The sequence below is a fragment of the Poecilia reticulata genome, linkage group LG13 (assembly GCF_000633615.1).
Source record: "Poecilia reticulata strain Guanapo linkage group LG13, Guppy_female_1.0+MT, whole genome shotgun sequence".
NCBI lineage: Eukaryota > Metazoa > Chordata > Actinopteri > Cyprinodontiformes > Poeciliidae > Poecilia > Poecilia reticulata.
The window spans coordinates 3,671,608-3,699,361 of NC_024343.1; the positions used below are offsets into that span (position 1 = coordinate 3,671,608).

General features: G+C 36.9%; 1 protein-coding gene across 13 annotated transcripts in view; it reads right to left on the reverse strand.

The window, feature by feature from the left end:
• ncam1b (neural cell adhesion molecule 1b) overlaps positions 1 to 27,754 on the reverse strand; it is a 117,119-nt gene that overhangs the window by 36,465 nt on the left and 52,900 nt on the right. For 7 of the 13 annotated variants that reach the window (XM_008424974.2, XM_008424972.2, XM_017308141.1 and 4 more), the window contains exons 2-8: positions 27,193 to 27,267; positions 23,478 to 23,687; positions 20,259 to 20,402; positions 16,754 to 16,891; positions 14,575 to 14,692; positions 8,062 to 8,222; positions 5,804 to 5,946 (exon numbers count right to left, since the gene is read on the reverse strand). In XM_008424974.2, the coding sequence (XP_008423196.1) occupies positions 5,804 to 5,946; positions 8,062 to 8,222; positions 14,575 to 14,692; positions 16,754 to 16,891; positions 20,259 to 20,402; positions 23,478 to 23,687; positions 27,193 to 27,267 (989 nt within the window). Of the gene's footprint in view, positions 1 to 3,762; positions 3,787 to 5,803; positions 5,947 to 8,061; positions 8,223 to 14,574; positions 14,693 to 16,753; positions 16,892 to 20,258; positions 20,403 to 23,477; positions 23,688 to 27,192; positions 27,268 to 27,754 lie in introns of all 13 variants that reach the window. The other 6 variants (XM_008424978.2, XM_008424971.2, XM_017308140.1 and 3 more) reach the window with 1 other exon arrangement.

The window sequence follows — 27,754 nt, forward strand, 5'->3', positions numbered from 1 at the left end:
TATATATATATACACACACATATACATATAAACCTTTTCTGACATAAAGCGGTGCTAACTAAACGCACTAATTGCTATTATTTGCTTTTAAGTTTTACAAATATTGCAATTTCCCTGCATCTTTCCACTTTTATGACCCAGAATGCTTTCTGATAATTACAGTTTGAAAACACGGCATCAAGGAAAAATGTTTAATATGTATTCAAATAAGCCAAAACATTCATTATGTAGATAATATACAAAGCGTGAATAAAAACTCAATTTACATTTTTCAGTTATTAAACAGGCGTACTTATCTAATACGACTTGCAGCAAAAGCTTTCAAAGGATCGGGAGACCCAAATACTACATGTGAAGTTGATTAAAGTTTTTTTTTTTTTTTTTTATTGCTTTTAATAAATATATTACCACTTAACTTTGATAGCAGCATAAACAAAAGCAAAACTATCCTCTGATAAGCTCTGAAATGTAACTAAGCTGGCAAACTCCCACAAGTCCACATGGTTTTTTATTATTTTTTAACATGGTTCTTTTATCGTCTTTCACTCAGTGAACAGAATAACAGTAATCCTCAATTCTCACACAGTGCTTCTTCTTAAATGGCTACGGGACAATCCCTTTTTTTCCCCGCCTACATCTTGAGTGGGTTACCATTGGTTTCTTTCGCTAACCTTTGAATTCCAAGTAAAAAAGGAAGCTACTCGAATGAAGACGTGTCGCGTTTACAATATGTCAGATTTGCATTCACGAGGGGAGGTAAATGTGAGGAGTCTTCCAATACATATGCAACAAATGAGTTATTTTGTTTATTGAATTAGTTATTAATAAAGCAAACTCTGTCTACATGGGTTTTAGGTACAGTTAAGCCCAAAATGATTCATGCCTCTGGCAGATTTAGTTCTAAATCATTGGCATTCAACCAAGACGTTTTGTTTCTGGTAAGAAAAGGATATAGAGGATTCTGTTGAAATTGTATTAAAACAATGCAACGTGTTACATTTTTAATCGCATTTGATCAAAAAACAGCACGTAGAGTTATTTCGAGTCTGTGCAAAAATTCAATTAAAATATCTTCTTAGGAATTACAGAAATCAAATCCTTATAATTGCTGAGTTTCATCCAAACGTTGAAAACTTCTTGGAAAATTTTAAAGATAATACTTTAAATCTAAATCTGCCAAAGCAAAAGAATAATTATGGTCTACAGGCGCATCTCAATGAACTGGAATATTATCATAGTTATTATATTTTAGTACTTTGGAAAGTGAAACTTATACATTATGTAGATTAATTGCAGAAAGTAATATATTGCCAGATTTTATTCATCTTTTCATTTGATTCATAAAAAGCACTTTAAAACATTGAAATAAGGAGATTAAAGTGCATAACAATAAAACCATGAAGCCTTGCCTTAACTTCACAGCCCCCTAAGCATGCGATTATCCCTGTTGCTTGTGCAACTTTTTTCCAAATTCAAATAAGTTTCTACTCGAAACTTTCCATTAACACGCTCAGGAGACCGAACACTGAACAGCTGGCTTATTTAGTGGCTTCAACTCGCTGGAAATGTCCAGACAACTGCCATGTTAGTAGTCTTCACCACAGATTTCTGTGATAAAACTCAGTTTTATTAGTAGTGGATACCTAATTATTTGAAATTAAGAGAAGAAAACACTTAAAACACTTAGTTCTGAGCATTGCCAATACACAAAATGAAGGAACTTTTTAATATTTTTTTAGATTTATGCAGATGTACCCGTATGCTGTTGTACTCAAACCTGAAAAGAGCACAACATTGTCAAAGACATTAAAACAGCTTTGAGGCGACATTATTGCTTAATACTGTGATTTACTGTATTGTTTTTTTACACAAAGGTATCGTACTGTGAGAATATCAAACTGGCACATTCCTACTTTTACACAGAGTAGTTGCTAAGTGCCCACCAAACAAGAAAAAAGTGCAACATCTACAGTATAACAGATTGGACTCAGGTTTTTGTGAAATCAAGTTGGAACAGGAAAAAAAGTATAAAACTGCTCACTAACCAACATGTCTATGTAAAATATAATCTCCAACAAGCTAGATCAGGATGCTAATGATGTTCAACTCTTCAACTGGACAGCATCTGACCAGTTAGAGAGAGAGACAGTGAGAGAGCTCCAAAGAACTAAAGACGCTTTCAGATTAACTGCTAATTAATTCAGGTTATTAATCAGCATCACACATCTGAAAACACAGCGCAGGATCTTTGCTGGTTCTCTGACCAAAACGAAAAATCTCACCTCGATTATGATAATGAAAACATGCTTCCTGTCACTTCATCATGCTCGCCCCAAATGGCATTTGGAACATTTGTCGCACTGATCCCAGATGAAATGCAGCTGTTGTATGGTCATTACAGACAGACACATCGGACGGACAAACTGCACAGGACAGCGAAACAATTAGCAGCCGCTTCCTCGTACAGCCAAAAGCCCGCCACAGGAATAGGTTGTTTTATCAGAAACTACAAAGAGGCGATTCAATAAGGCTGCTAATCATTTATTTTTTTAAAAGACAGCTGTGAAGAGATGCCACAAGATACCCAAGCATACTGTACTCTACAGCACAAATCACACTGCCACCACCACGCAGCTGGCTGTCAGCTGATGTGTCATGTGAAAGCCCGACGCGGGCAGACGCAAAATGCAAAACAGACAGGGCGACGTTCGTTGTACACTTAAAAAGTAAACTGTCTGCAGAGCTCTGCGACTGCACGGCTTGCCGAAACGATCGCTTTTGTGACACGAGCTCTGAATTATTCGCGGCCTGTAATGAGTCTCTCCTCGTCCGTTATCGCTGCGAGACGATGGGAAGCTAAGCCAAACTAGCAGCGACAGCTGAGGACGTGGACATGCACCAGCTGGGAGACGCGTTCTCCACACATGCTCCTCCTGGGAGCCTGACTGTGGGGAAAACAGGATCGAGGTATGAGCCGTTACTCAGTGGCGCGTCCATGTGCGCGGGGTGTGTAGGTGCATCGTGGTGTGCGTCATATGGTGGAAGTGTGTTTTGCACTTTCCGAGCGAGGCTCCGATCAAAGTATGTATTTTTAAATATCCAACAGGCTTGACAGGTGGCTGCATTTGTTTGGACGGTATAATGCAAATCTGCCGGTTTTTGAAAGTGACCAGATTTCATGATTAAAAACACATATTTTTTTTAAAGTACGTTTGCAGAGGGCAAAGGGCTGATATTTTAAAAGACAGACTTTAATCGGAGTGTCTTTAAATCAGGATTTTCAAGCGATACCGACATCTGTGTTAAGACAATCTACATTGTTATGAAAAACGACACAGACCGAGCTCGGCTTGAGACCAGGCAACCTCATGCTGTGATGGAAAGTTTGAAAATGATCAAGCAAAAAGAAAGCAACACAGAAATGATGTCTTCCCTTCTTTTTCTTTAGTATATTATTCGACAAATTTTCATTTGATCTTGTGAAACGAGCTCTCTGTGCTTTCTATCACAAGATCAGTGAAGTTTTCAGGCCACATTTAGGAAAACATGCAGCAGTCAAATCAATTTCATGAACCCTGATGAGATCATTCCCTTTGGGGAGGTTTTTGAGGTGGAGGGGGGAAATTTTCAAGAAGCAACTGGGAGTGTTTTTGTTTTGGAAACAAAGAAGGTCGATTGGGTTTCAGTAGAGTTTTTGTTGTCGCTGAAGACATATTTTTACACACTACTCCGGGACATTTCTGTGCTACGCGGATTTCATACCTGATAGATCCTGTTTAGATGTGCCTGTAGGGAGAAAATGTAGCGTATGTAATGGACCGGCTCCAAAATTACTCTATGAACTGAAGCATATCTCTAGAGCATATAACCCCCTTTTTTCCATTTATTTATTTCTTTATTTCTCGACTGCAGTGAGTCACCAAACACCTTGAAAGAAGTAAGCCATGTGGACAATAGATGTATGAGAATACCCCGCAGGGGTATTCGCTGTTTTTGATGGTTTAGCCATGTAATAATGTGGAAAATATTACAGATGAAAACATTCAGGAGATTCAGGATGTGATGAAAGATTAAGAAGCTGGCTCTCGTAAACGAGTCTGAAAGATGGCGGCAGAATGTCCGGCGACACCGTAGCGCCGTAATTGAAAAGTATTTCAATCACTGACATGAGCATAAAATGGCAACAGTGATTGAAAGTACAAAACACACATATCCTGAGTCAAGTGCTCATTGTAGCAAATAAGAAACTAATTTCAATCGCGTTAATTGACATGCTTACTTTGGGGAGTTCAGCAGATTGTTTTCCCTGGGGGGACATTTGTCTCAAATGTAAAGAGTCTTGCAGAAGTATTCATACTCTTGCTGAATTACAAAGCAGTGCACAGTTATGACGCTATTGGGAAAATAACACTGTTGTCGAAAGTGTGTTGTAATCAATTCACCTGAGTCATTACCTCCTGGAACTTCATTTCGCTGCAAGTCTTATGGAGAATGTCTTGAACAGCTTTCCATATCAAGACTATAACTTTTTATGGATCTTTGTAAATAGTCTCAAGTTTAATTAGATGGCATGCAGAGTATTGTAATGACACAATGTTTTTATCTAATCTTTTCCATTGCACCTATCTTTTCCACCTATCTCACCATCAACTCTGACTAACCTTTCTGACCCTGCTAAAGTAAAGCTTCCCTATGACATTATGCCGGCTTGTGGCCAACTCCAAATAGGACTTTTTCACGACTTCCTTTCAGCAATGACTTACTTCTCGGCTCTGTTGCACAGATTTGGCCAGATTTGCAGAGTGCTTGTCAACAGATTCTCCCACCTTAGCTGGTGATTTGTAGAGTTATTTACAAGCTCTTCACAGCTTCTCCAATTAAAATCCTCCTTCCCCTGCCAGTAAGTATAGGTGGATGGCCATGTCTTGGTAGGTTTGAGCCAAACTCTTCCCATAATCATAGAAGACTGAACAGAGCTTTGTGCAATCTTCAAAGATAAGGCTATTCATTTATAAAATAACCCTGCTGTAAATTTCTCCACAACTTCCTCCCTGACCTGTCTGCAGTGCTGCTCGGTCTTCATGATGCTTCTAGTTCTCCAACAAACCTCTGAGATCACCATGTAACGTGCAATTATTTAGAAAGACAGATAAATCTGAAAGCAACAGATTCTTATTTGTAAAATTCCGAAATACTGTTTCTGTATCACAATTATGCACCGCTTTGTGTTGGTCCATCACATCAAATAAAGTGTGAATTATAAACATTAAAGTTTGTGATGCAAAGAAATGTTCAAGAGGTATGAATACTATTTTGTCAGGTTTTATAAAGGCACTGAGTTTCACCAAACGATGCACTGGGCCATTCAAAACTAGCTACTGATTTAAGATTTAAAAACCCAGTGAACAAGATGTAAACCTAGTGAAAGAACCCTGTAATGAATTTCAAAGTCCCCCATCTGCACCAAATCAATACATCATTTGAAAGTAGGTTAAAGGTACTCAATTCTTCTTCTGAAAACACCTGTTGCCTACAGGTTTGTGTTTCTCCCTGGTGGTTACCGCTCAATGTTCCAATTCTACATAATCCATCAAAAATAAAGTATGCTAAAGAAGCTAAATATGCATTTTTCATAATTCTGTTCACACTGGAAAGCACATAGGATGTACCTTTACGAGCACAAATCTAAAACATCCAAAACAGACTAGACTAGATAGACTAAATGTTTTATTTCCTCGTGTTTAATTGTTGGCTTACTTATTAAAATTACGGTGGATTTAAGTTAAATCAAATCTGACTTTACCTGGTCCCCTTCGGTGAAGACTTGCTCACCGTAGCTCCAGCTGATGGTTGGAGTCGGATCTCCAGATGCTTCACAAGTCACAGTTACCTGCTCTTCCGTCTCTGAAGCGGTCCGGTTCACTATGTATGTGATCTTCGGTTTAACTGTAGAGAAATAAACATTAAGGTTAACACCCACAGATTTTAGCTGGGTGATGTGCAGCATAAATAAACAGAACAATGTAATACATTTGATAGTAGGGAGCAGGAATTAAAAAGTAGCTGAAAAATGTAAAGATTTTTTAAAAATTGAAACAAAAATAAGTTGGATGTTGTCCATGTGCAGCAGTGGAATAAATGTCTGAATTTAAATGTACAGTGCCCCTGAAAATACAGCACTAAACCAAACTGCTGCATTTAATAGTGGAAATGGGATTATCCTTCCAAGTAAAACATTTAATCTTTTGCTTAAGAGAACAGACAAAAAAAATTGAATGAATTATGGTTAAATAATGCAAACCAAGAGCTACTTAGTTCTAATTGTATTTATTCAGGGGCTGTAGGAGCTCAAACTGTTTTATTTCCAATTTTAAATGCAGTCTTATTAAAATAATGCCAAGTCTTTCAAAGCAAAGTAAGGTTTGTCTGCATTTGCTATTGGTTTGGAATTCTGAATACAGCTAAGTATAATGTCTGGCTCCAGCTATTCAATATACTATCTCACTTCTAAACACATCAATAAAACTCACAGTGAATCCAGGCCTCTAGTAAACTTATTTATGATGGCCAAAAAACAAACAAACAGAAGAACAGAGATCCTCAGAGAAAGTTTTCAATTTTCTGTTACGGTAAAAGTTTTTAGAATATCCTTCTTTAAATGTTTAAAATATAGTAATTGTGTTTTCAGAAACGGAGGTTTAAACTTTGCATATACTTTTTCACTTTGTCACATTACAACCACAAACTTCATCGTCTTTCAGTGGGTTTTTATGATTGGTCAACACAAAGTGGTGTAGGATTTTAAAGGGAAATAAAATTGATAAGTGTTTGAAGTTTTAAGAAATGAAAAAACTGAAAAGTATTGTGTGCACTTGCTGTAATAACAGCTTTTGCTACAAGTACAGTAGCAAGTCTTTAGAGTTGTCTCTTCAACAGTTTTATACTTCTTGCCCATTCTCAAAAAAAAAAAAAAGTCAGACTAGATTGAGTGCATTCGTGGAAAAATAACTTTAAAGTCTAGTAACAGACAAGAACAGACAAGAAGGTCATGCTTTGATCTAAAACTTATAAGTCACCTAAAAACTTATAAAGTATAAAGGCAGCTGATTCCACTGGATTTTATTAAAGAGTAGCAAAGTAAAAAGGGGCTGAATACAAATACAATTTGACAACATTGTATCATGTTCCCTATAGTTCCCTACTGTACACTGCTTTGTACCGGTCATTTATGAAGTTTCACAAATTGAAGTTTTTAGTTGTAACTTGACATAATGTTGAAAAGCTAGAAAAGTCGAGAGCGCTTGCTTACATTTGAGACGGATTATAATGGTCTGTATTGTATAACGGCTCCACATTGAACGAAGGATTATTATCAAATCAAACACTGTAAAAGTTTTCATTGAATAATAAAGGACCCCCATTGAGTTAAAACGTCAACCAAAGACTCTGTAAATCCACATTTGTGATTTGTACTTAAAAACAACACGGATGCTCACAAAGAAGTGTTTGATTGCAGCTTTGCACACACTGATGTAAACCAACCACAGCTTTCAAACAGAGCGAGAGAGAGAGAAAAATCTTTGAAATAATGAGGCAAACAGTGATGTGACTGCTGTCTTGAATCATTTTGAGATAATTGTTTGCTCTGAAGAAATTACAGACGCCAAGTCTTCTGTTTAGGGAAAATAAATTGCAGCAGCCAGCCCACTCTAAATTTTAACCGACGAGAATTGAAAACCCAGTTGTGACAGGACAAAATAAAGACAGGAACAAGCTAATGGGCGTAAATAAACAAAAGCCGAACGCATTCCAAGACTCCGACCGAGCGCATTCGACTTGCTCTCTAATTCCTTGGGTTTTATCCCTACGACAACCCACACAAAAACAACACCTTATTCTTTTCCGACTTAAAACAGACACAAACTGTACTATTGTTCTTCCTCCCCACACATACACGCTCATATGTGGGTTATATATGTATATAATTTAAAATTCCCACTCACTTGGAAACTTTCATCCAGTCACTAGTCCACGTACTTTCTAGAAAACAATCTGTCTTACCAAACACTCTCAGGCTGAGTTCCTTCTCGCTCTCCCCGGCCTTGTTCTTGGCGACGCACGTGTACTCTCCTTCGTCCAGCTTGGTTACATCCATTATAGTCATTTCGGAGCCATCTTCATTAAAGCCGTACTTCTCCTCGTCTCTGAGTTCTACTCCGTTCCTGTTGATAACGCACAAAGTGTTAAAGCACTGACGGCGGTCAATCCCAACACCACTCTTCCGACCTCTTTGCGGTGCTCTGTCGAAAGCGTGTAGTAGTCCTTAAACCCACCTGGGAACAAAGTGAGAAAGGTCAGGAGATAAAGTACAAATGCGGCGATGAAGAGAGAAGATGTGAAAGCTGAACATCTGAAACAAAATGTGTTCTTTTTGTGCAGCAGCACATTTTTCTTCTGCAAGCCGTTTGACACCTTTGACCCCAATTTATTGTCGGTTCTTCACCGAATCCAAGTCATATTTCAGCTTTGCTGTATTTACTAATGAGAATTGTTGGTAAATTAGCAGCTAAAGGAAGTCGACACGGAGCTTCCATCTTGAGTGGATGCTGTTGCTTTAAAAAGATGCTAAATAAAAAACATGGATCATTTAAATTTTTATGGCCATTAATATTTGCTTTGTTTAACAGCCTGTTGTCTATGTGGTTTTTAAAGACGGTCAGCACCCAGGTGGGGTTCAGAACGGTGACCCCATCCTTCTCAGCAGGAGTAAGAAAGCTGGTCTGGGTCACTGAACCCATTTTCTGGGGAATCGGACTGGCTGAAGTTCAAGTCTTTCATATCTTTCTGGGTTGCCTAGTTTTTAACACCCTGTAAACTTTTATGACAAAAACTAAAGGGGAGCATTATGAGGACATTATACATTATTCTAGCTAGAGAGGTGAGAGGTGTTTACATCTACCAGTGGAGCATGTGGAATAGCTAGGGTGTGGTGTGAGAAAAAAATACATTGAGAAAATACCCCAGTATCATGGTATTTAAACCAAAATTGAAAACAGAAACGTAAGCCATTATTTAATTGCTTTTATTTGAAACTGAAAATTAAAAATCACTGCTGCAGCTGCTAAGATAATACAAAACACTTGACGATGGTGGAACCTCGATTGATAAATTAAGAGACACTTAAGTAGATAGTGCCTCTCTGTAGTCGGCTGCTCAAAAAAAAGTAAAAAAACAAAAAAAAACATACCAAACTTTAGTTTTAAAACAGTTTAAGACTGATGAGTGAAGTTTCCACACCTTTGCTGTTTGTGATTTATTTATTTTTGAACATTTCCAAACAGCTAAATTAGTCTTTGCTGTAAACAACTGGAAAATGTTATAGCTTTTATCAGCCAGCTGACTTGCAGTGTAGTGAAAATGTCAAGCACCCTAACCTTTTTGTAGATTTTTATTATCTCTATGGTTGTCATTTTGAGTGCATACATGAAGCGCACTTATTTGTGAATTTCATCTGGTTTTGACAAGAAAAAGTGATCCAGTTTACCAAATCACATTTTAGAATATAGCATAGGGTACTAAAAGCCTTCACAACTCCTAATTATGACACTTTAACACAGGGAACATTAAAAAAGGAAATTGCCAACTGTATAAATATGAACTAGTGAAAAGTATCCTCTCTGAAAGCTTTGATGCTTTTCTGCTAGAACAGCATTAAATAACATTCACCAATCAGAGCAGCAGCTAAAAAGCAAAAAAAGCATGAACTGGAACATGAACTAAAGTGATGAAAAGAGAAGCAAACTCTAGTAAGTGGTAGGCTGGATTTATTGGTTGTTAAGCTCCACAAGCACTCTCGGCAAACAATCACAAACTCAAGTGATTACTGTTGACATTTCAGCCCACCTAAAGCTCACGCACAGATTCTCTGAAAATATTAAACAATACATTCTGGTCCTTCATCATTTTACAACTTGCTCCCAAAGCACATTTTCCATCTACAGTATGTTTAAAAATAAACCACAAATCTGAACTACGACAAAAGGTAAAATGCACCCAACAGTTTAAAACCACATTCTTGTTAGTAGAGGCCCTTTACTAACAAATAAAATTTTCCAAGTAAAACAGGAAATCAAACTTTATGTCGAGTTTGTTCAGGAAGTAACATCCTTGTCTAACAGATGGCAGGTTTCCTCTGGAGCGCACACACTTCAACAGCTGGGAGTGAAGTATACTTTGAGAGAAATAGCTTGCACATAATTGAGGCATGTAGCCAAAAATTATATGCAGCTCTATTTAATTTGTGTTATCTGAGCAGCTTAAAGAATTGTGCTGCTTGGATCCGGTTAGGCTGTGATACTCCTCTCTACAATGCTTCATTATATGAACACACATTGCACTGTAATGTTGCGCAAAGTAAAATCAATTCAAGTCTTTCCTTGATTTGTCAGATTGCACTAAGGCAGTTCTTTCTGAGTTGTTTTTTGTCCTTTGAATGTGTGTCTTGCAGGATTGCAAGATTGTGGGACTTTAGTCACAGCGGCTACATGAGCCCTCTTTTTTTTCTTTTATCGAGGTGATGGCATGTCGTATTGGTTTTCTATTTTGCTATGTTGCTTTTGGCAAAAACTAGCTGCATCTAAGGTGGTGGACGAGGTAAAGCTGAGATGTGCTAACACATGTCAGTCCACCTCCACATGGTTAAAATACCAACCAGTAATTTTACTGCACTATTTAAGTTTACATTAAAAAAATATATATATTTAAAACAGAATATAAAATGCATTTACAGTCAGTTTCTGAGACGTGGGTGTTGTTTAGTAGCAGCATGAATGTCTTTTTTTAGGGGTTTTGACTTTTTATTTGTTGTCAGTACCAGACATCTGGTGATGTAGGCAGATTCAATCAATAACCACTATCTAATAACCATCATCCTGTATGTGTATTCATAATAATTAGCTTCAGCTGGGACTAATTTCTTTCCGTGTTTCAGCCCAATACAGACGTGCGTGTCTGACTGCTGCATATTTTCATATTTTACTATGAAGCATTAGCGTAAAGGGAGATTTTAGAGCAAATGCTGTGACAAAATTGACTCCAGATTTGGTTTGAGTGACATTAAAAGAATACGATTTTGCCAGTTAAATTACTACAGTTAAATTATGTCCTGTCCTGCAAACATTAACAAATAAAACAAAATGATGAGTGGAAGAGTTAAATTTACACATTCTCTGTCTAATATAAAGTATGCTAATTTGGTGACAGATGCAGTGAGAACAGGGAGAGCCGATGCCAGGTCACATCAGCGTAACAGTGCAGGTCAGAACTGGAGCAGACATTAAAGTATCATCTTTTCATCAGTGAAAGGTGCCTAATAATAATTTTATCACTCATCATTACCTGGACGCTGGCAGAGTTTTTGGGTTTTGAAACAAAGTTTTCACTTTTCCACAAGAGATCATTCCCATATACAAACAGGCTCTGTTAACCGCAGAGCAAGTGGAAGTCTTTGGTGTAGTACCAGTAGGTTGGGTCTGGTATAGCCTGTTCTAAGTTTCGCAACATCCAGAGGGTCTGGACCCTCGGCTATTGGAACTGCTAGATTGAGACGTGGACACAGTTGAAGTTTTAAATGATTGGTCAGATTTTACCTGAGTCCTAATATTTGGTCATGATTTATGTAATGCAACTGCTTGATCACGAAGGAAGCTACGCTATGAAGCTTTAAGTACTCAATATTTGGAGGCATGTCCAACATGGACTGAATGTCATTCACTTTAACCAACTACAATAGGCAGATTACAATTCAAAAACAGAGCAAAAACTCCACGTCACAACTCCTCCTTCTGTTTGCCTATTGCGTCCTTAGAAATTGAGCTCATTGGGACAAATCCAACACGAAGCACTGAAAGGAGAAGAGAATCAAGCAGAATTGCATGGAAAGGTAATGGCAAGGCTAGGTCTCCAAGCTAATGCTCTCAGAAAACTATTCTCCTGATAAAATGACAGCATAAACCTTCACTTTGTGAAATCAATATTTGCTCCACTGTGACCAGATCAATCTGGTTGGTTGAACAATGTTAAACATTGACGTTCTCGTTTGGTGTCATTCCTCTGCAACTTTCAGCTGCATTGTGCTCTTTTTGACCCCTACATATTTGTCATATTCCAACATGGAAATGGATATAACTTTAATGAGCAACAATCGGGAATACAACTGAAATGAAAATGTGTAAAAGTTGCTATATCCTCTTTCAGAATTTTGTCTTTTCTTCAAATTAAGTTGTAATTTCCCAAATGACATAAACATATGTCAGAGTTGATAGTTGATTAGAAATCTGATTTACTTTGCTTAAGTGCAAATGTTTTGGTGTGCAAAGTACTGGCCAAAACACCACTAGCACTTTGTTTGGATTCCCCCCAGAGCTGAAAACATCTCATTCAATTAACAGCTCAGATTTTCAGGGGAATAGCACACCACTCTAGGCTCACAATGAAGGAAATTAAGGCTCTCAAATCTTTATCTGAATTAAACTTTTTTCGTGCAACATGAACAGCTTATAAAACCAAATATACCAGTTTTCTATGTAATCCATCCATGGTGCATACAGTCAGCTTTATTTGAAAGTCGGTTTAATTTCTATCTTGTCATAATAGAGAATCTAAAAGAAGCGTTGTTTTCTAACCTTCTATTTGTCAGTGTCTGAAAGCTTGTTTTGTCTTTCAGTGAAGTGTTTAATAAGACGTCCCCCCTCTCTAACAGAGCTAGTATAAACCGAATCTATCAATAAAACCCAGAAAGCCAAGTCTAACAGTGTTTCTTGGGCTGTTTAAACTTTATGACCCCGGATCTAAATTGTCTGTAATTATCTGCTGTCTTGGAAATAAGATGAATGGAAACAGTTTAACAAAGCAGGAGCCTGTCAATGGCTGTATTCAGATACACAGATAATGTGGCTATTGTTGACAAACTGCTCCTCAGGTTTCAGTTTACCTTTGTTACCCTGTGATTAAGTTTCCTATTGCAATGAATAAATCAGTCTGCAGAACATCACTAATAAGCTGAAGTGTCTTGTACACAGAAACAATATTTTCTTGCCTAGGTTCAGTCAGGCTTTAACTCAAATGTAGAATTTTTAGTGTTGCATGTCATTCAATTTATGTTATATATGGAATATTGGGCTCTAGTAATAATTAATATTGCATTTATTGAGCAGTTCTGCTATATGAATAACATCCCAGATAACTAGAATGTTTTCACTAAATCTTAAACTTAATTAGCATCTTAAATGCAGAAGGTGATGCTAATCTCACACAAACCACTTGATGAACTTGTGGGAAAATCTTAAAATGTAAGTTTATTTATATACATAAATACATGTATCGATGATATCAACTCATGCCGTTTTTGGACACGTACAATTCACACAACTCATTATTTTTGATTAGCCCTGCCTCATTAGTTTGTTGCTGCCAGCTTTTACTTCACTGTTATGCATCAGCAGCCTGGTACCGTTTTAAATGACTGGCATAACGAAGTAGCAACCTAGATCCAAACCACACAGTGGGAATGATGTGTTGTGTTCTTTGAATAAATCATTTCTTTTTCTGTCAACTTTACAATAAATATTCAACAAACGTCTAACTGAACTGCGTTGACATTTTGGACAGGCTTTGATTATATTATGTTTTAATTGTTTTGGCTCATTGGAAAATGTCTTAAACTATGACATGAATTGCCTTTAAGCATAAATTATATATTAATGCTGCTAACAAAAAGTAATCACAGCTTTGTCACCAGGTGAAATCAATGATTCAAAGCAGGCCGGAGTACAAATTTACTTTTGTTTTGGACTAATTTACAAAGTAATAAGCTGTAAATGTAATAGATGGCAATTTTTCTCAACATGAGAACATGACATTACAGAAACCTTTTGCTAAAGCTAACGCTAGGTGTCTGTGTCTGCTTGTGCAACGAGAAGCATTTGCTGGTGTTTTCCAATTCATTAACTCCAGTCTAGACCACAAATATTCATATCCCTTTAAGATTCAGGTTTAAAGTGATTTTTTTTCATTTTAACATGTCTTCTGACTGGAAGTAATATTAATGTTTTGGAACTCAAATTTGAATCTGAAAGAATATCTGGAGGAGGCTAAAGATTAGGGTGAAGAAGCCCAAACAAAGATTTGGCGCTTGTCACCAAATATAAAAAATAAAAATAGCAAAATAAATATGCAATACAAAAACTGGACAACAAATTAGAATAAGGCTGCTGTAGTGCCGGGAATGTATTTCCATTGATTGAGAAGGCTATGACTCACATTTAGACTTAGACTTATTTTGTTTGAAAAGCAAATTTTTAAAAAATGTTAATATTTTTTTTTTTCTTTTACATTACTTTATTTTCCCTGAAAATAGGTCCGTCTCTGTTCAAAAAGTGCAAAAGATACATTATTCCTATATGCACACTTATGTTAATTAAGCATTTCCGTGCTTCATAAAATTACTTTTCACAACAGCAATAACTGAATTGTGTAAAAATTTGGCAAATGTCTCTACGTGTCAGAGAGGTTTACCTTATCCAGGTCACCATGGGTTCAGGGTAGCCATCAACAGCACAAGTCAGAGTGGCAGGTTGTGCAACTTCTGCTGTGGCGTTGACTTCTGACTGCCATATTCTGATGGTTGGGAGCACTAATATAGACAAAGAGAAATGGTTAAACAAGAAAAAAAAACAAGAAATGGAGATAGATACATTTACAAGATAGAGAGAGAATAAAATATAACACATTACATTTATTAGCACCCTCAGCGAAGATGTTTAAAAAGTACTGAAATAAAAATCTTTTATTGCAAGCAGTATAATCTCACATAGAATAAGTTTTTTAAAACTTCAAACTTTAATTGGAGTACATATATTAATGATAACTGTCATTTTTATGCTGGTGCCTCATTTTCCTTTTAGGAATGGTTAGCAGCATTGAATAGAAACCTTTTCAATGACCATATTTTCTGGATATATGTTTCTATAATATATGTTGATATATTTTCAATAGTCATAGTTTGGCTAGTCCTATGACTTATATTCAGGTGTGTTGACTGCTGCGTTGAATATTCATTCATACTTGCGGACATGAACCAAGGAGTTAACGTTAACAAGCAAATCTAATCGCAGGATGAAAGCAAGAGGGACAGAGCAGGATGAACATGTTCACATATGGGAAACTGCTGGCAGACGTCCAAAACAAAGTCAACAGTTTCCATGAGTTCGTAGAAAAGCAGCATGAGTTCTGCTTTTCAACATGTGTCACCGGTTGCGAATTGAGTAACTTGTACTTCAAAGTGACTTGTAGTCCAGAAAATGCTGTAATAGTTTGCTCTTTTTTTTTAAGATGAACACTGTATTGTCTAAAAACCTCCTGTTTCACTGGGCAGATGTGTGCTAATCTTTAGTTAGGAAATGGCTTTACAAAAAGGACTTCATTAAACTTGCCCCCATTTATAGCTGGATAACCTATATCTTATAACCTACTCAATGCGGTTTGACATCGTTTTTCTCGGTTATAAAGGTTTTCCACCAGTAATGGCTACATGGCAACAAGTCCTTTTTTTAAAACCTTCTTCGCTGGCGTTCCGAGAAAGCCAAATCGTTGCTGAAAACGCAACGTCGGAAGACTGCCGGTCGCTGACTGGCCAGCAGGTGGAGTCACTGATTGCGTCACAATAGTAACTCTTACGCTTTCTTGTATTTCTCTTCCTGTAGCTCCCATGTCCCCCATTATTGAGTTGTGTTTGCGTTGTGTACAAATCACATTGTGCTACTTTTCGGACTTTGGAGTCAATCAATTGTAATAGAAAAATCACCCAAAACTGTAGAGTAGTGTTAAACTCAGATGAGCCACACCGTAAAGGGGCCAGTGGAAAAGGGCCATTAGAGAACTACAGGAAAGTCTGCAGATCAATTGATAGATCTAGTAAAAAAGGTTTTTCTGTCCTACCATCTCACATTTAAACATGAGTTTTTAATGTTTCCACTATGTTAACTTGAATATTGTACTTTGATGATGTAAACATGTTTCTTTCCCAAAGACCCTAGAGAACTAGTTGAGAAGCCATTGAAATACCTAAATAAAAATGTGGTGGACTCTACAAGAAAACAGGAAATATAATTTGGTTTTTATGAACAATGATACTAAAACACCAGGCCAAATCAATACAGAAACAGTTCACTCAACACAAAATCAGCATTCTTTCCAGGCTACCTCACAGTTCCCATCCTTTAGAAAACCGTAAGGTTTGATAGGAAAAAAGAAACCCAACACTCTGCAGATTTGTCTGCAGCTTTCACCGCTATGCTACTGCAGTTCTGACACATGTTCACCAGACTTGCCAATAAGAGTGTAATGTGGCATATGAACCCATTAAGAGTGTGCAGTTCTAAACATTTGACTGTTGTACATGTAAAAAAAAAAAAAACTATAGCAGAATCCGAGACCGAAACAGTCACTGTGACACATTCAGAGCACTAATTTTAGTCCTGTTCTGTGTCTCAGAAGTTGCAGGAAACAGGCTTTATTAGCATAGAACATCTTTGATAAACGGTTGCTCTGGGCAACTCTCGCTACAATGACAACCAACATGGTCCCCCCTCTTCCGTATCTACTGCTTTCTTTGTGCGTCATGGTACACCTGCCACACCAAACCATGAACCCAGGAACAAAAAGGAAGAGGAAACAATGTGAAGAGGTCGCTAACCATTCACCACAACGCTGATGGGACGCAGATCAATCTCGCCGCGGGCCATGAGGCGAGCCTCACACATGTACATGCCCTCATCGGTCTTCTTTATGCCGCGGATTTGAAGGTGATTGTTGCTTAGCACCTTGAAACGAACTGAAATGAAAAAGAGGATGAAAGAGTTATTTGTTTGTTACTTTGACAAGTTTACAGTCTGGAGCTGTCATTGTATGGCCAGAGCGGAAAAAATGGGGAAACTCTTGTCTATATTAAATGGTAAATGGTCTGTACTTGTATAGCGCTTCACCTAGACTAGAACACTCTAAAGCGCTTTTACACTACAACTAGTCATCCATCCATTCAAGTAACACACACATTCACACGCAACATTAATAATGCAATACATTATTAATACAGCTTTATTTGTAAAATATTTAAATAATTCATGTTTTATTTCCTGAAAGCTCTGCCCTGTTGTAGAAAACTTAGAGGCTTTCTGATCAAAGTTTTAGGAAGATTTTTATGCCAAATAATTAAAACAAACAATAACAAAAAAAAAATATCCAAGAAACTGCCAAAACTAAGATGATGGTTCCTTTTTCCTGTAAATATATGTTTCAAACACATTTTTGCAGACTGGCTTGGAAAAAAGAAGTGTTTTACACAACAGTCAGTTGCATTCAGTGAATTAATAAAGGACAATAAACTAGTCATTAAAAATAATCTAATAAGTGGAACCCTATAATCTGAGAGAAAACCTACATTGTGACTAGGCTGAACTGCATATTTAACGCATTTATTCACAACTAATCACAAGCTCACTTTTGTCATGAAATAGTTTTGGTCTGGAAGCAGATTTTAATGCGTCAGATTCAAAATATTTCTTAAAACTAATTAATATTTCCATGTACTATATTGAATTACAGTATAGTACATGATTGAATTACAAATGATCACTGACTGTGAAACTTCATAATAGACTTCAACTCAAAACCTGCTGCTCTCTACTCCTCCAAACTCTGGTACCTTCGAAACAGGGCTGCAACTAACGATTATTTTAGTAAACTATTAATCTACTGATTATTCTGATGATTAATTGGATATAAAAAAAAGGGCACATTCTACAGATTTTTTATTGCTTCAGATTTTTTTTTTTTACACAGTATTAGAAATACATTAAAATATGCAAATAAGCAAATTTTCAATTTATTAAATAATAAAAAAAAACATTTTATTGCCTGAAATGCAAAAGCATAGCATTCCATTAGTGTATGTTTGATCAAATGTAGCAAAGGATACATCTGCAGCTAAAACAAATACTGTCTACTAAATCTACTGATTATAATTTATTTTGGATTAATTAATGGATAGCAAAAGGTGCTTAAAAGGCAATTTAATAGTTTTTTTTCCCCAGAATTTGAACCAGTTTAAATTAAAAGTGAAACTTCAGGAGTTCTATCTCAAATGCAATATATATGCATATATATAGTAGTTTTGGCTTAATTACAACATACTGCAATATCAGAAATATTTCACGGACACAGAATCCTGACTTCATATCGGACTTCAGCAAGAAGCTCTTTATTAACTAAACAGATGGATTCCCTGTCATTTCTGGCAGATAATAGTTTAAAGTTTTTTTTTTTATTTTGCTGAGAACCTTAGAACATCTCAACTAACTTTCTTCTTAGAGACTCAGCAAATGTGCCTGCAAATTACTTAAGATACTTCCAGTATCACTGTAAATGTTATATAACCTCTAATTTTATATGTGTAATTTTATTGCAACATACTGCAATATTGCTGTATAAAATATTGCTGTATGTTGTTTTTTCAGAGAATGGCCTTTTTAAAAGTCTACATACTTCAGTTAACAATTCATCAGTAAATTATTTCAATAATCGATTAATCATGTTTAATTTAATTAATCATTTAATCATTTAGGTACCGTTTTCTAACAGACATAACTTTAAATTTTTAATAATTTGTGTAAAAATAAAAAAAAAACCAACCTTCATTTTTTCCCACCCTTTTTATAAAGGTATGTCATAAGAAGGGTTTATTTAGGACATTACATAAGCAGTGATCTTTAAGGTGAAGCAGATATTTATAGACAGTGGTGTAAGCCATGCAGGAGCACATGTTTACTTGTGGATTTAGCTCTATGTACATTGCCTGTGCAGATATTCCTTTTCAAAGGTTTTCCAATCCTCTTGTATTCTGCCCACCTGTAGTGTTGTAACAAAAAGGCAGCTTACAGAGGCTCAAACAGGCTTACAACAATGATTTCTGCTGAAACCTCTGCAAGGTACAGCACAAGCCAGATGTTTTCTCCCCTCACTGCATCCAACTGCTCCACGTTTCATTGTTAATAATAATTCAGATTATCTACAAGTTATTAAAATCTGCAAGCAATATCTTATCAAATATAGTAATAAATGTAGTTTTTTTTTATGATTCAACGTTGCAAACTGTGAAGCATTACTGCTACCTAAACAGGATAGATATTTCCATTTTGTTAGAGTTTTATTAACATGTCCTACAAGTCTCCAACAAGCTGGAGGCAAATAAAAATATGCCCAAAGCAACAGGAGTTTTTTCACTTTGAAATGAAATATGAACCACAAAACTGTAATCCAAACCGCTGTTGCAACCCACACGAGCATGTGTTATTTCCTAGTAAGCAAAACCAACACTAACGTTATTAAACTGCCAGTGTCGAATGAGACGAAGAGTGGATTTTATTTTCAAACCCGAGACCAAATTAATTTTTTTTTTCTTTCAAAGCACATATAAACCCCAGAGAAGAAAGCCATGAGCAGTGGTGCACAAGCAATTTTAACTTTGTGACACCAGCAGATCTGCATAAATATAATTAGGTAGCCTTTCTTTGGGTGCCAGAATGCGCTTTCAGAAATTCTCTATCTATCTTTTGACAGCTTTATATAGGCTGGGGAGATTTCCCTAATTATACCACACTGCAGAACAGAACGGATGCATTATAAGTCGCATGATGATAAAATTTAATACTGCATAGATTCACTTCACAAAACGGTTTATAATAGGACCAGAACTTTAGTGTATTAATCTTGACTAATTACATATGTTAAAAACTTTGACGTAAACAATCGACTTTTTACTTTTTTTTTTTTGTACATATGGATCCAGCTGGAACCTTTTTTTTTTTTTTGCTTGTTTCTGGTAAGTTTCTAAATCTAGCACACAAGTATTTTATGTATGTATAAAATAATTATTCTTAAAAAATTTTTATATATATATTTGATGAGTTTTACATTCATGTCTTCATGGAAGAGAATGACTGTGTCTTTCTATGACCTGAGCCTGACTCTCGCGGGGGGCCAGCGAGATAGCCAACGTTTTCGAACAGGGGGTCATGGCCCTCTTCATTATCTCCATTAAAAATTTTAATTGAGTTCATAAGCATCACAAGGATTACAGGACTAGTTTATGATTTAAATATCAAAAGATACCAACAGCTAGTAGCAGGAACAAACAGCCTTACCATCTTTCTCCATCTGTATTTTGGCTCCCTTGTATTTCCAAAAGACTGTGGGCGGGGGTGAGCTGGTGACGTCACAAACGATGTTTGCGTTGTCTCCTTCAGTAAACTCTTGGCGAGGCGGTGCATTTGTGAAGGTTATTCTTTCTGCAATGAAACACGTAAACCACAATCACACTCAAGGATTTGGTTCATCTAATTCAGTGATTGTTACAGTGAGGTCGGAAGAACTTTATGCATTTTTTTTTTTTTTTGAATGAACATTTTAGCTTTAGAGATGAAGTGTTGTGCAAGATCAGCAGCATATTTTACACTTTCTTATACTAACTTCAGAGGTTTTGTGAGGTGAGAACGTTGCAGTGTTTTTTTCTGGATCTAATTTTTGTGAAGAACAAATACAGATCATTTTGTGGCATAGTGAGGCAGATAGCTTGGAGGATTAAATGTGAGTGAAAGTCATAAGAATAGTTCCTGGTGAATTTTACTGTTCATATATTCATTCTCTATTTAATCTCTTCCTCAAGCCATTTTGAAGACTTTTTTTTTAACACATTTACTTAATTAGCACATTTAAAAGCAACCCAGGCTAACCAAGCTGCTTCACAGTCTAGTTAAAACAAGAAAATAAACCAATTTAGTGCAATAAAATAAATGTCAAAGTTAGTGAAAGAACAAAACAAATGTAGATATCTACTAAAATGTGAAACTGTAACGCACATGTGTCAAATTTGAGGCCAAATCCGGCCCGCTGTAACTGTTTCTAGACTCTTGAGTGCCACAGAAACAGAACTTCAAAATAAAAATGTGTTAGCATAAAACTGTTATGTCAAATCAAAGCAGCTTTTATTTGTATAGTGCCAAATCACTTCAATGTTAAGTATTGAATTTTTAGAAGTACTCATCGAATGCAATGCAAATTGTTATATTTTAACAATTTTTAATTGGTAGTTTTACCAAAAAAGTTCTGCCTCAACCAGCCCTTTGATGTCACCCAATAGGAATTTGACCCCCATGCTCTAATAGAATCAAAAGTCATTGTAAAACAATAAAATATAAATATATATTATCCTTTGAAAACTTTGTATCAGACTCCCATTCGATTATTTTGTGCAGTTGGATTTGATCCACATCTGGAACAGTCAACTCATTATCAACTAAAGTAACCGTTTCCTTTCAATAAAAAGAAATAAAATACATAAAATGTATTCCGATGGTTATTTTCTGAGTTGATTTTAGGTTGATTTAGGAAATGTCCTCTTGGTAAGCACAAAATGATGCATAATCCACTGAAAACCTCCCCTTGTGGAAGTGTCCATTTTGTACCAGAAAAAATTGGGGTTTTATGCATTGAAAATCACAACGGCATGAAGTGCTGAAAGCGTCCCTTTAAAAGACTGAATAAAACACTAGCCTCTGACCTTTTCAGCACACAACAGGACTTAGGTATAGACCACTACAATATTACATAATTAAAAACCTTATGTACCGTATTTTCCGCACTATAAGGCGCACCGGATTATAAGGTGCACCTTCAATGGTGCACCCTATTTTAAAACTTTTTTCATATATAAGGCACACCGCATTATAAGGTGCATGGAATAGACGCTATAGTTACGGTTGCCACCCGTCCTGTATTGAACCTATGCAGGACACGATTTGTTCCGTTCACCAATAAAGAAGTGGTCTCGAGTACCTTATATAGTAGGCTGCTCCAGTCATTGTTTCACTCACGGTGTTGGTGTTGCGATATTGTGCCCAACTGCTTTCTGGGTAACACAGACCAACCGACACGCTGCCGCCATAGTCTGTCTCTCTTCCCCCGCCCCCCCGGCTTTAAATGTATAGGGGCTGGTCCCTTGGTAACCCCGGATGAATGTCTAAAGCTACTTTGTTGACATAAAGAATGTCAACAAAACAGTCCGACTCGGGTCAGCGAGGAGAGCCTTCGGCGACTGAGCCGGGGCGTGGCCGGACGATGGTCACCCTTCTCCGTTCGCGCACAGCATGTTTGTGGAGAACGTGGTGCTACAGGACCTGCAGACGACTTGATTATCCTGTCTGTAGGTAGATAGGTCAGTCAAACTTTATTAACAAACCAGTTTTTTGACAACTATCCCAGCATGCACCGCGCGCTTCTTCTTCTACGGGGGAAAATGAAGTCGGCGGCTGCTTWCCGTAGTTGCTARACCTGTTGTGGCTCAATATTGGTCCATATATAAGGCGCACCAGATTATAAGGCGCACTGCCGGCTTTTGAGGAAATTGAAGGTTTTTAGGTGCGCCTTATAGTGCAGAAAATACGGTATGTAATTTCTAATGCAGAATCACGGTAATGTGGTATTGATGTAATTGGATGTAGCAATATGAAAACGTTCATATTCAGAAATTTATCACAATGATCAATATAACCAAAGCTTTGTAAAGATGTGTTGAAAATATCCAAAACACATCATACTTACAAAATACAAATGCTTGTCAGTGCAAAGAATAAAGAACATGACCAGGTTTTTAGTGGAATCGTGACCCAATCGGTGGGATTCTTGGAGTGAAGTTTCTGAGATCAGTTTGCTGCTTTTATTAGTATTTTGGAGGCGTAACAGTGTAGTCCATCGGCAGTCTGCTGCCTCTCCTGCTAACCTTTAGACTGATGACAAACCTTCATGGGACTGCGGTGGTGTGAGGAAGCAGGTGCAAGTTTTATAAAGGCTAATTACCTTTATGTTTTCCTGAATAAAAAACACAACTTTCTAAGTTATCCCAGCATTAACAAAGTCAAAATTAATATTCATGAAGCTGCATTCTTCTTTTGTAAAATATTGGACTGTGTACCGTAAATGTGCATTTAAAAAAATTTTAAAATTAAATAATTATAATAAAGAACTAAAACAGCTAAAGGACAAAAAAAAGTTTTGAGTAAACTGATTTCATCATATGGACATTTGTTGATGTTTGGCATTCAAGCAAAATAAAACCCATTACTCAGAAGAGCCACACACCAGACAGGATCATTAAACAGCCCTTTAATGGTCTTCCAACACTTTATTGAGCTGATGGAAAAACCCCTTACTTGAACAAACAAAAAGAATAATGTGTTGCCTTTGAGCAGTCAATAAAATACAACAAAACCCCATTCTTTTTATTTTTCATCCTGCATGCTTGTTTGTATGATTTAACATTTTTAAAGGCTGCCGTGGAAGAGAGGAGAGGGGGAGACGGCACTTACGGAAGATTTTCACTTTAACGGTTGCCTCAGCTTGCTGGTCTCCGTTGGTGGCGACGCATTTATACGTCCCGGCGCTATCGGTCTTGGCTTCATAAAATGTGAGGGTGGAAGATGACTCATCGTTGCGGGTTACAGTCAAGTCTGGTCTATTCGGGGCTATCCGCTCCCCACTCGGGCCATACCAGTCCACGTGTTTGGCAACGCCTACAACTAGGTACACAGAAAGACGAGCAGGAGATGAGAAAAGAGACAGCGATAGTGGGCTCACTTCAAGTAGAAAAATCAGATCCTTTCAGCAGATGACATATTGAAAGCGGGTGAATTGTTTTTTTACTTCTTATTTTGTTTGTTTCATGTTTTTATTATGGACCTTTCTGTGTCTGGAATAAAGATATGATAATGATGTATTTTTTTAATTTTAAAAAGATTTAACTAAGTAGCTGATTGACATGATTTCATCATGATTGCATCATGTAAAGAGCTTTGCTGAACAATTCATACCCCTTGAATCTTTTCAAATTGACATGACACCCAAAATCTTTAATGTATTTTATTTGGATTATTTTAGAATACACCAACATTAAGCCATGCAACACAATACCGAAGCAAAACTCATGGAAAGCATGTCCTGAATTTGTACACAACCACTCTGACTTCATTGTACAACAACCTGCCATTGCGATTTAAGCTCTTCTTGTGTATTTCTCTACCTTTGCAGTAGAGACTGAAATGTTTGACAATTCCTATTTGCAAAATAGCTCCAGCTCAGGCAGAGTATCTCTGAACATATATTTTCAGATTCCCTTTTGGTTTTAGGTCTAGTCTTTGACATATTATTCTGCTCAGAGCTAAACTATTCCAAAGTATCTCTGGCTGTATGCTTAGAATCTGTGCCCTGCTGGAAGGTAATCCTTCATTTCACTCTTTTTTTTCTTTGCCTCAAGCAGGTTTACTTCCAGGGTTGTCTTTTGAACGCAAACTTTGAACAGATTGCCTGATCTTTTAGCAATACTTTTCTTCCAGTACTCTTTAATGAATGCAGATTTGTGTAGTGCAATACTAAGGCTATTTGTAGTTTGAACTATCATGTTGCATCTTATTTGACTTTTGCGTCATTGACATTAGAGATGCGTCATGATTCTGCACCAGAAGAAGCCAGACATGGTAAATGTGGAGGTAAACAGTGATTGATAATTATGACTGAAAATTCTGAAAGAAGTCTGTCAGTGAAGAGCTTCACTTCACAATCCAATGACACTTCCAAACAGACTTCACTACAAAAGTTGTAGTCGATGCTTTGCAAAATTAATTGTACTTCCTTTTATTTAGCAGTGTTTCATTTTTATTAGCTGTGCTTTCTTTTTATTAGCTTCCTTTGTTTTGTTTTCGTCTTGTGACAATACTGTTGGCTCCTGTTACTGAATCATTTTAAAGTCGATCCATTGATGGTGGCGTCCATTATTCCTTCTGTAAACAATGCAGTGCTGTGTGACGTCTACGCTCTTCTTCTGCTCCTCTCGGTGGTTTTGGGGTCGTAAGCCATTCACACACACGTCTGACTACGGTCGCATGTAATTAGTAGTGTGAACGACCACTCAAAAAAATAATAATCTGACTGGACCCAAATCTTTGTGGAGTAAAAAGATTTTCCTACCTGATCTGTGGATCTCTGAAGCTCCTACAACGTTAACATGGCTATCTTGGCTACTTCTCTGATCAATGCTTCCCTTCCCCAGCCTGTTTTTGTCCCATACTCTTTCTATTCTCAAATAATGGATTGAACAGAACTCTGAGAAATTATCAAAACCTAAATTTACCTAACCTCGACTTGCGTTAAACTTTTCACAACTTTATCTTTAGGCGCTTTCGCACTGCACGGAACGGTACGGAACAGAACGGTTCCGAGCGTGTTTGCATTACAACTTGCGACCGGTTCCATCCGGCCCCCTGGAACCACAAGAGCTGTGGTTCCAATCGTGCCGGCCAAGCGGTTCTGCTTAGAAGCAGCAGCTGATTGGCCGTTGGTTGTTATGGAGTCAGACGTTGATTTTCCGTTGGCTGACTCTCACTAAACTGTATTTTATTTTGTAAAGAGTGCCCTTTTCAATATTTTTATTATTAATTTTAATTAGCAGTGGATTCGTCTCAATATAGTGCAATCACCTGGTCTAATGATGAGGTTTTTTTTTTCTCCGCTTACTCGCTGATGAACGAGCACAGTCGGCCGCTACATCAAAACCATTGTTTAGTTTCAAAAATAATGACGTCCGGCACCGCTTCGATGGCGCCCTCAGTGTAAGGCGAAAGCAACAGGGCTGGAACCGTTCTGTTCCGTACTATTCCGTGCAGTGTGAAAGCGCCTTTTGACTATTCTGTTGTTTTAATTTAGGGAAATTAAAACACACTGAAGATTGTTGATGTAATGGGTATTATTAATTAAGTAAGAAAAGTAGATCCAACTTAAGCGTCCAACCTAAATCGAATAAAATAAAAAAAGTAATATGAAAAGTTGCCTTTTTTCAAACTAGTTTACATTTGCATAAAATATATTTATTAAAAAAACACAACAATGTGCTCTTATTTAAAGCACAGGTTAGAACAAAGTGTGTCTTCCTCTGGAAATCATTGTAGGTTTCACCATTTCTCGTGTTTCCCATTTGAGTTGTTTCACAAAGTAAGCCTATAAAACATCAAAACTCTAACTGCTAACTGTTTTAGGGATTAAAAATGTCAAGTTTTTTCTTCATTTTGACACAATCTCATTTCACCAACCAAAGGACTACTGGCTCGATCAGATTACTAACCTCACACTCGAGATTCACCAGTTTCTCTCAATTCTGGTCCTCAGGGACCACCGCCCTGCATATTTTAGATGTCTCTGCTCCAGCACACCTGATTCCAATGATAGCATTAACCCCTGCATGCCACCAAGTGCTGGAGAAGCATGTTAATCACCCATTTATTCAGGTCGGCTGTGTGGCAGAAGGGAAACGCCTAAAACATGCGGGGCAGCGGTCCCTGAGGACCGGGACTGAGAAACACTGAGATACTCCAGTTAACTGGCCAGAAGCCGGAATCAGACGATTTTAACTTGATGGGTTCTAGTTAAGTTAAAGTGATTAGAACACATCAAGTTAAATTTTGATTCAAACCCAATCAATACATACAGAATGCAAAAATAAGAACTCTCACTGTTTTTCTAACACAGCGTCTTCAATCAAAGGCATACTGGAAGATGCATATATATATATATATATATATATATATATATATATATATATATATAACAACAAAAAACAGATGGCCAAGTGGGGTTTAAAGACATTTGAAAATGCGTATCATCCGAGCAAGACCAGGTGCAACTTTACATTTCCAGTACCTTTTTTAACCTGCAGTGTTCTTTCCTAAGTACATCAAATTCAATTGTTCTGGTGAGCTCAGAAATTGAGCCAAAGTAAGATAGTGTCAAAATTGTTAAGTTTCAAGCAGCAAGTAAAGTCAAAATTTTAAGATTACAGTAAATTGTTTCTTCTGTCAGTATAAAAATTCTTAAGTACTTTGGGCAAGGTCGACTCATTTTTAAATGATGCAGATTTCAAAACAAAGTGGTTTTTTTTCTCTCTTTATCTTCCACACAAAATTTGAACCAAAATATAAAATGAAATGTTATTTAAATGAAGTACCGAAAAGAAAACATATGAACTCTGTAACTTACCATCGCACATGAAGAATTTGGATTCTCCAAGGCTAATCTCACCATGGGTAGGTGTGATCTGGACCTCCAATGAAACTACAAATGAAAAGAAAGTCGCACAATTACAAAATTTACAAGCAGTAATATGAAATATGATTAGCAGAAATAAAGGATGCACATAAATTATTTGGATTCGTCACTGACATAATAATGTGCACTATCCATTGTAAAAGACACCCGTAGAGAACTTCTCAAGCCTTTATAATGACAAAGTACTTAAGTCCCTGTAAGATTTTAAACAAGATTTCCCCCAAAAAACTTGCTAAGCCCGAGCTAACAAATGTTTAAAGCTGACAGGAAATTTGAAAATATCACTTGATAATCACGTGTTACTAAAAGATTGGAAGATTAATACCTGCACACTAACTATATAGTCTTTAAAAATGCAAACATTTTAAAAAGACATCAAAATAAGCAATGCTTATAATGTTTGGGGCCACAGATAAAGCCTGGTGGCCCACCAGGCTTATAATACACTGAGGGAAACCCTGTTAAGTAAATATGTGCATCTAAATTAGGACAA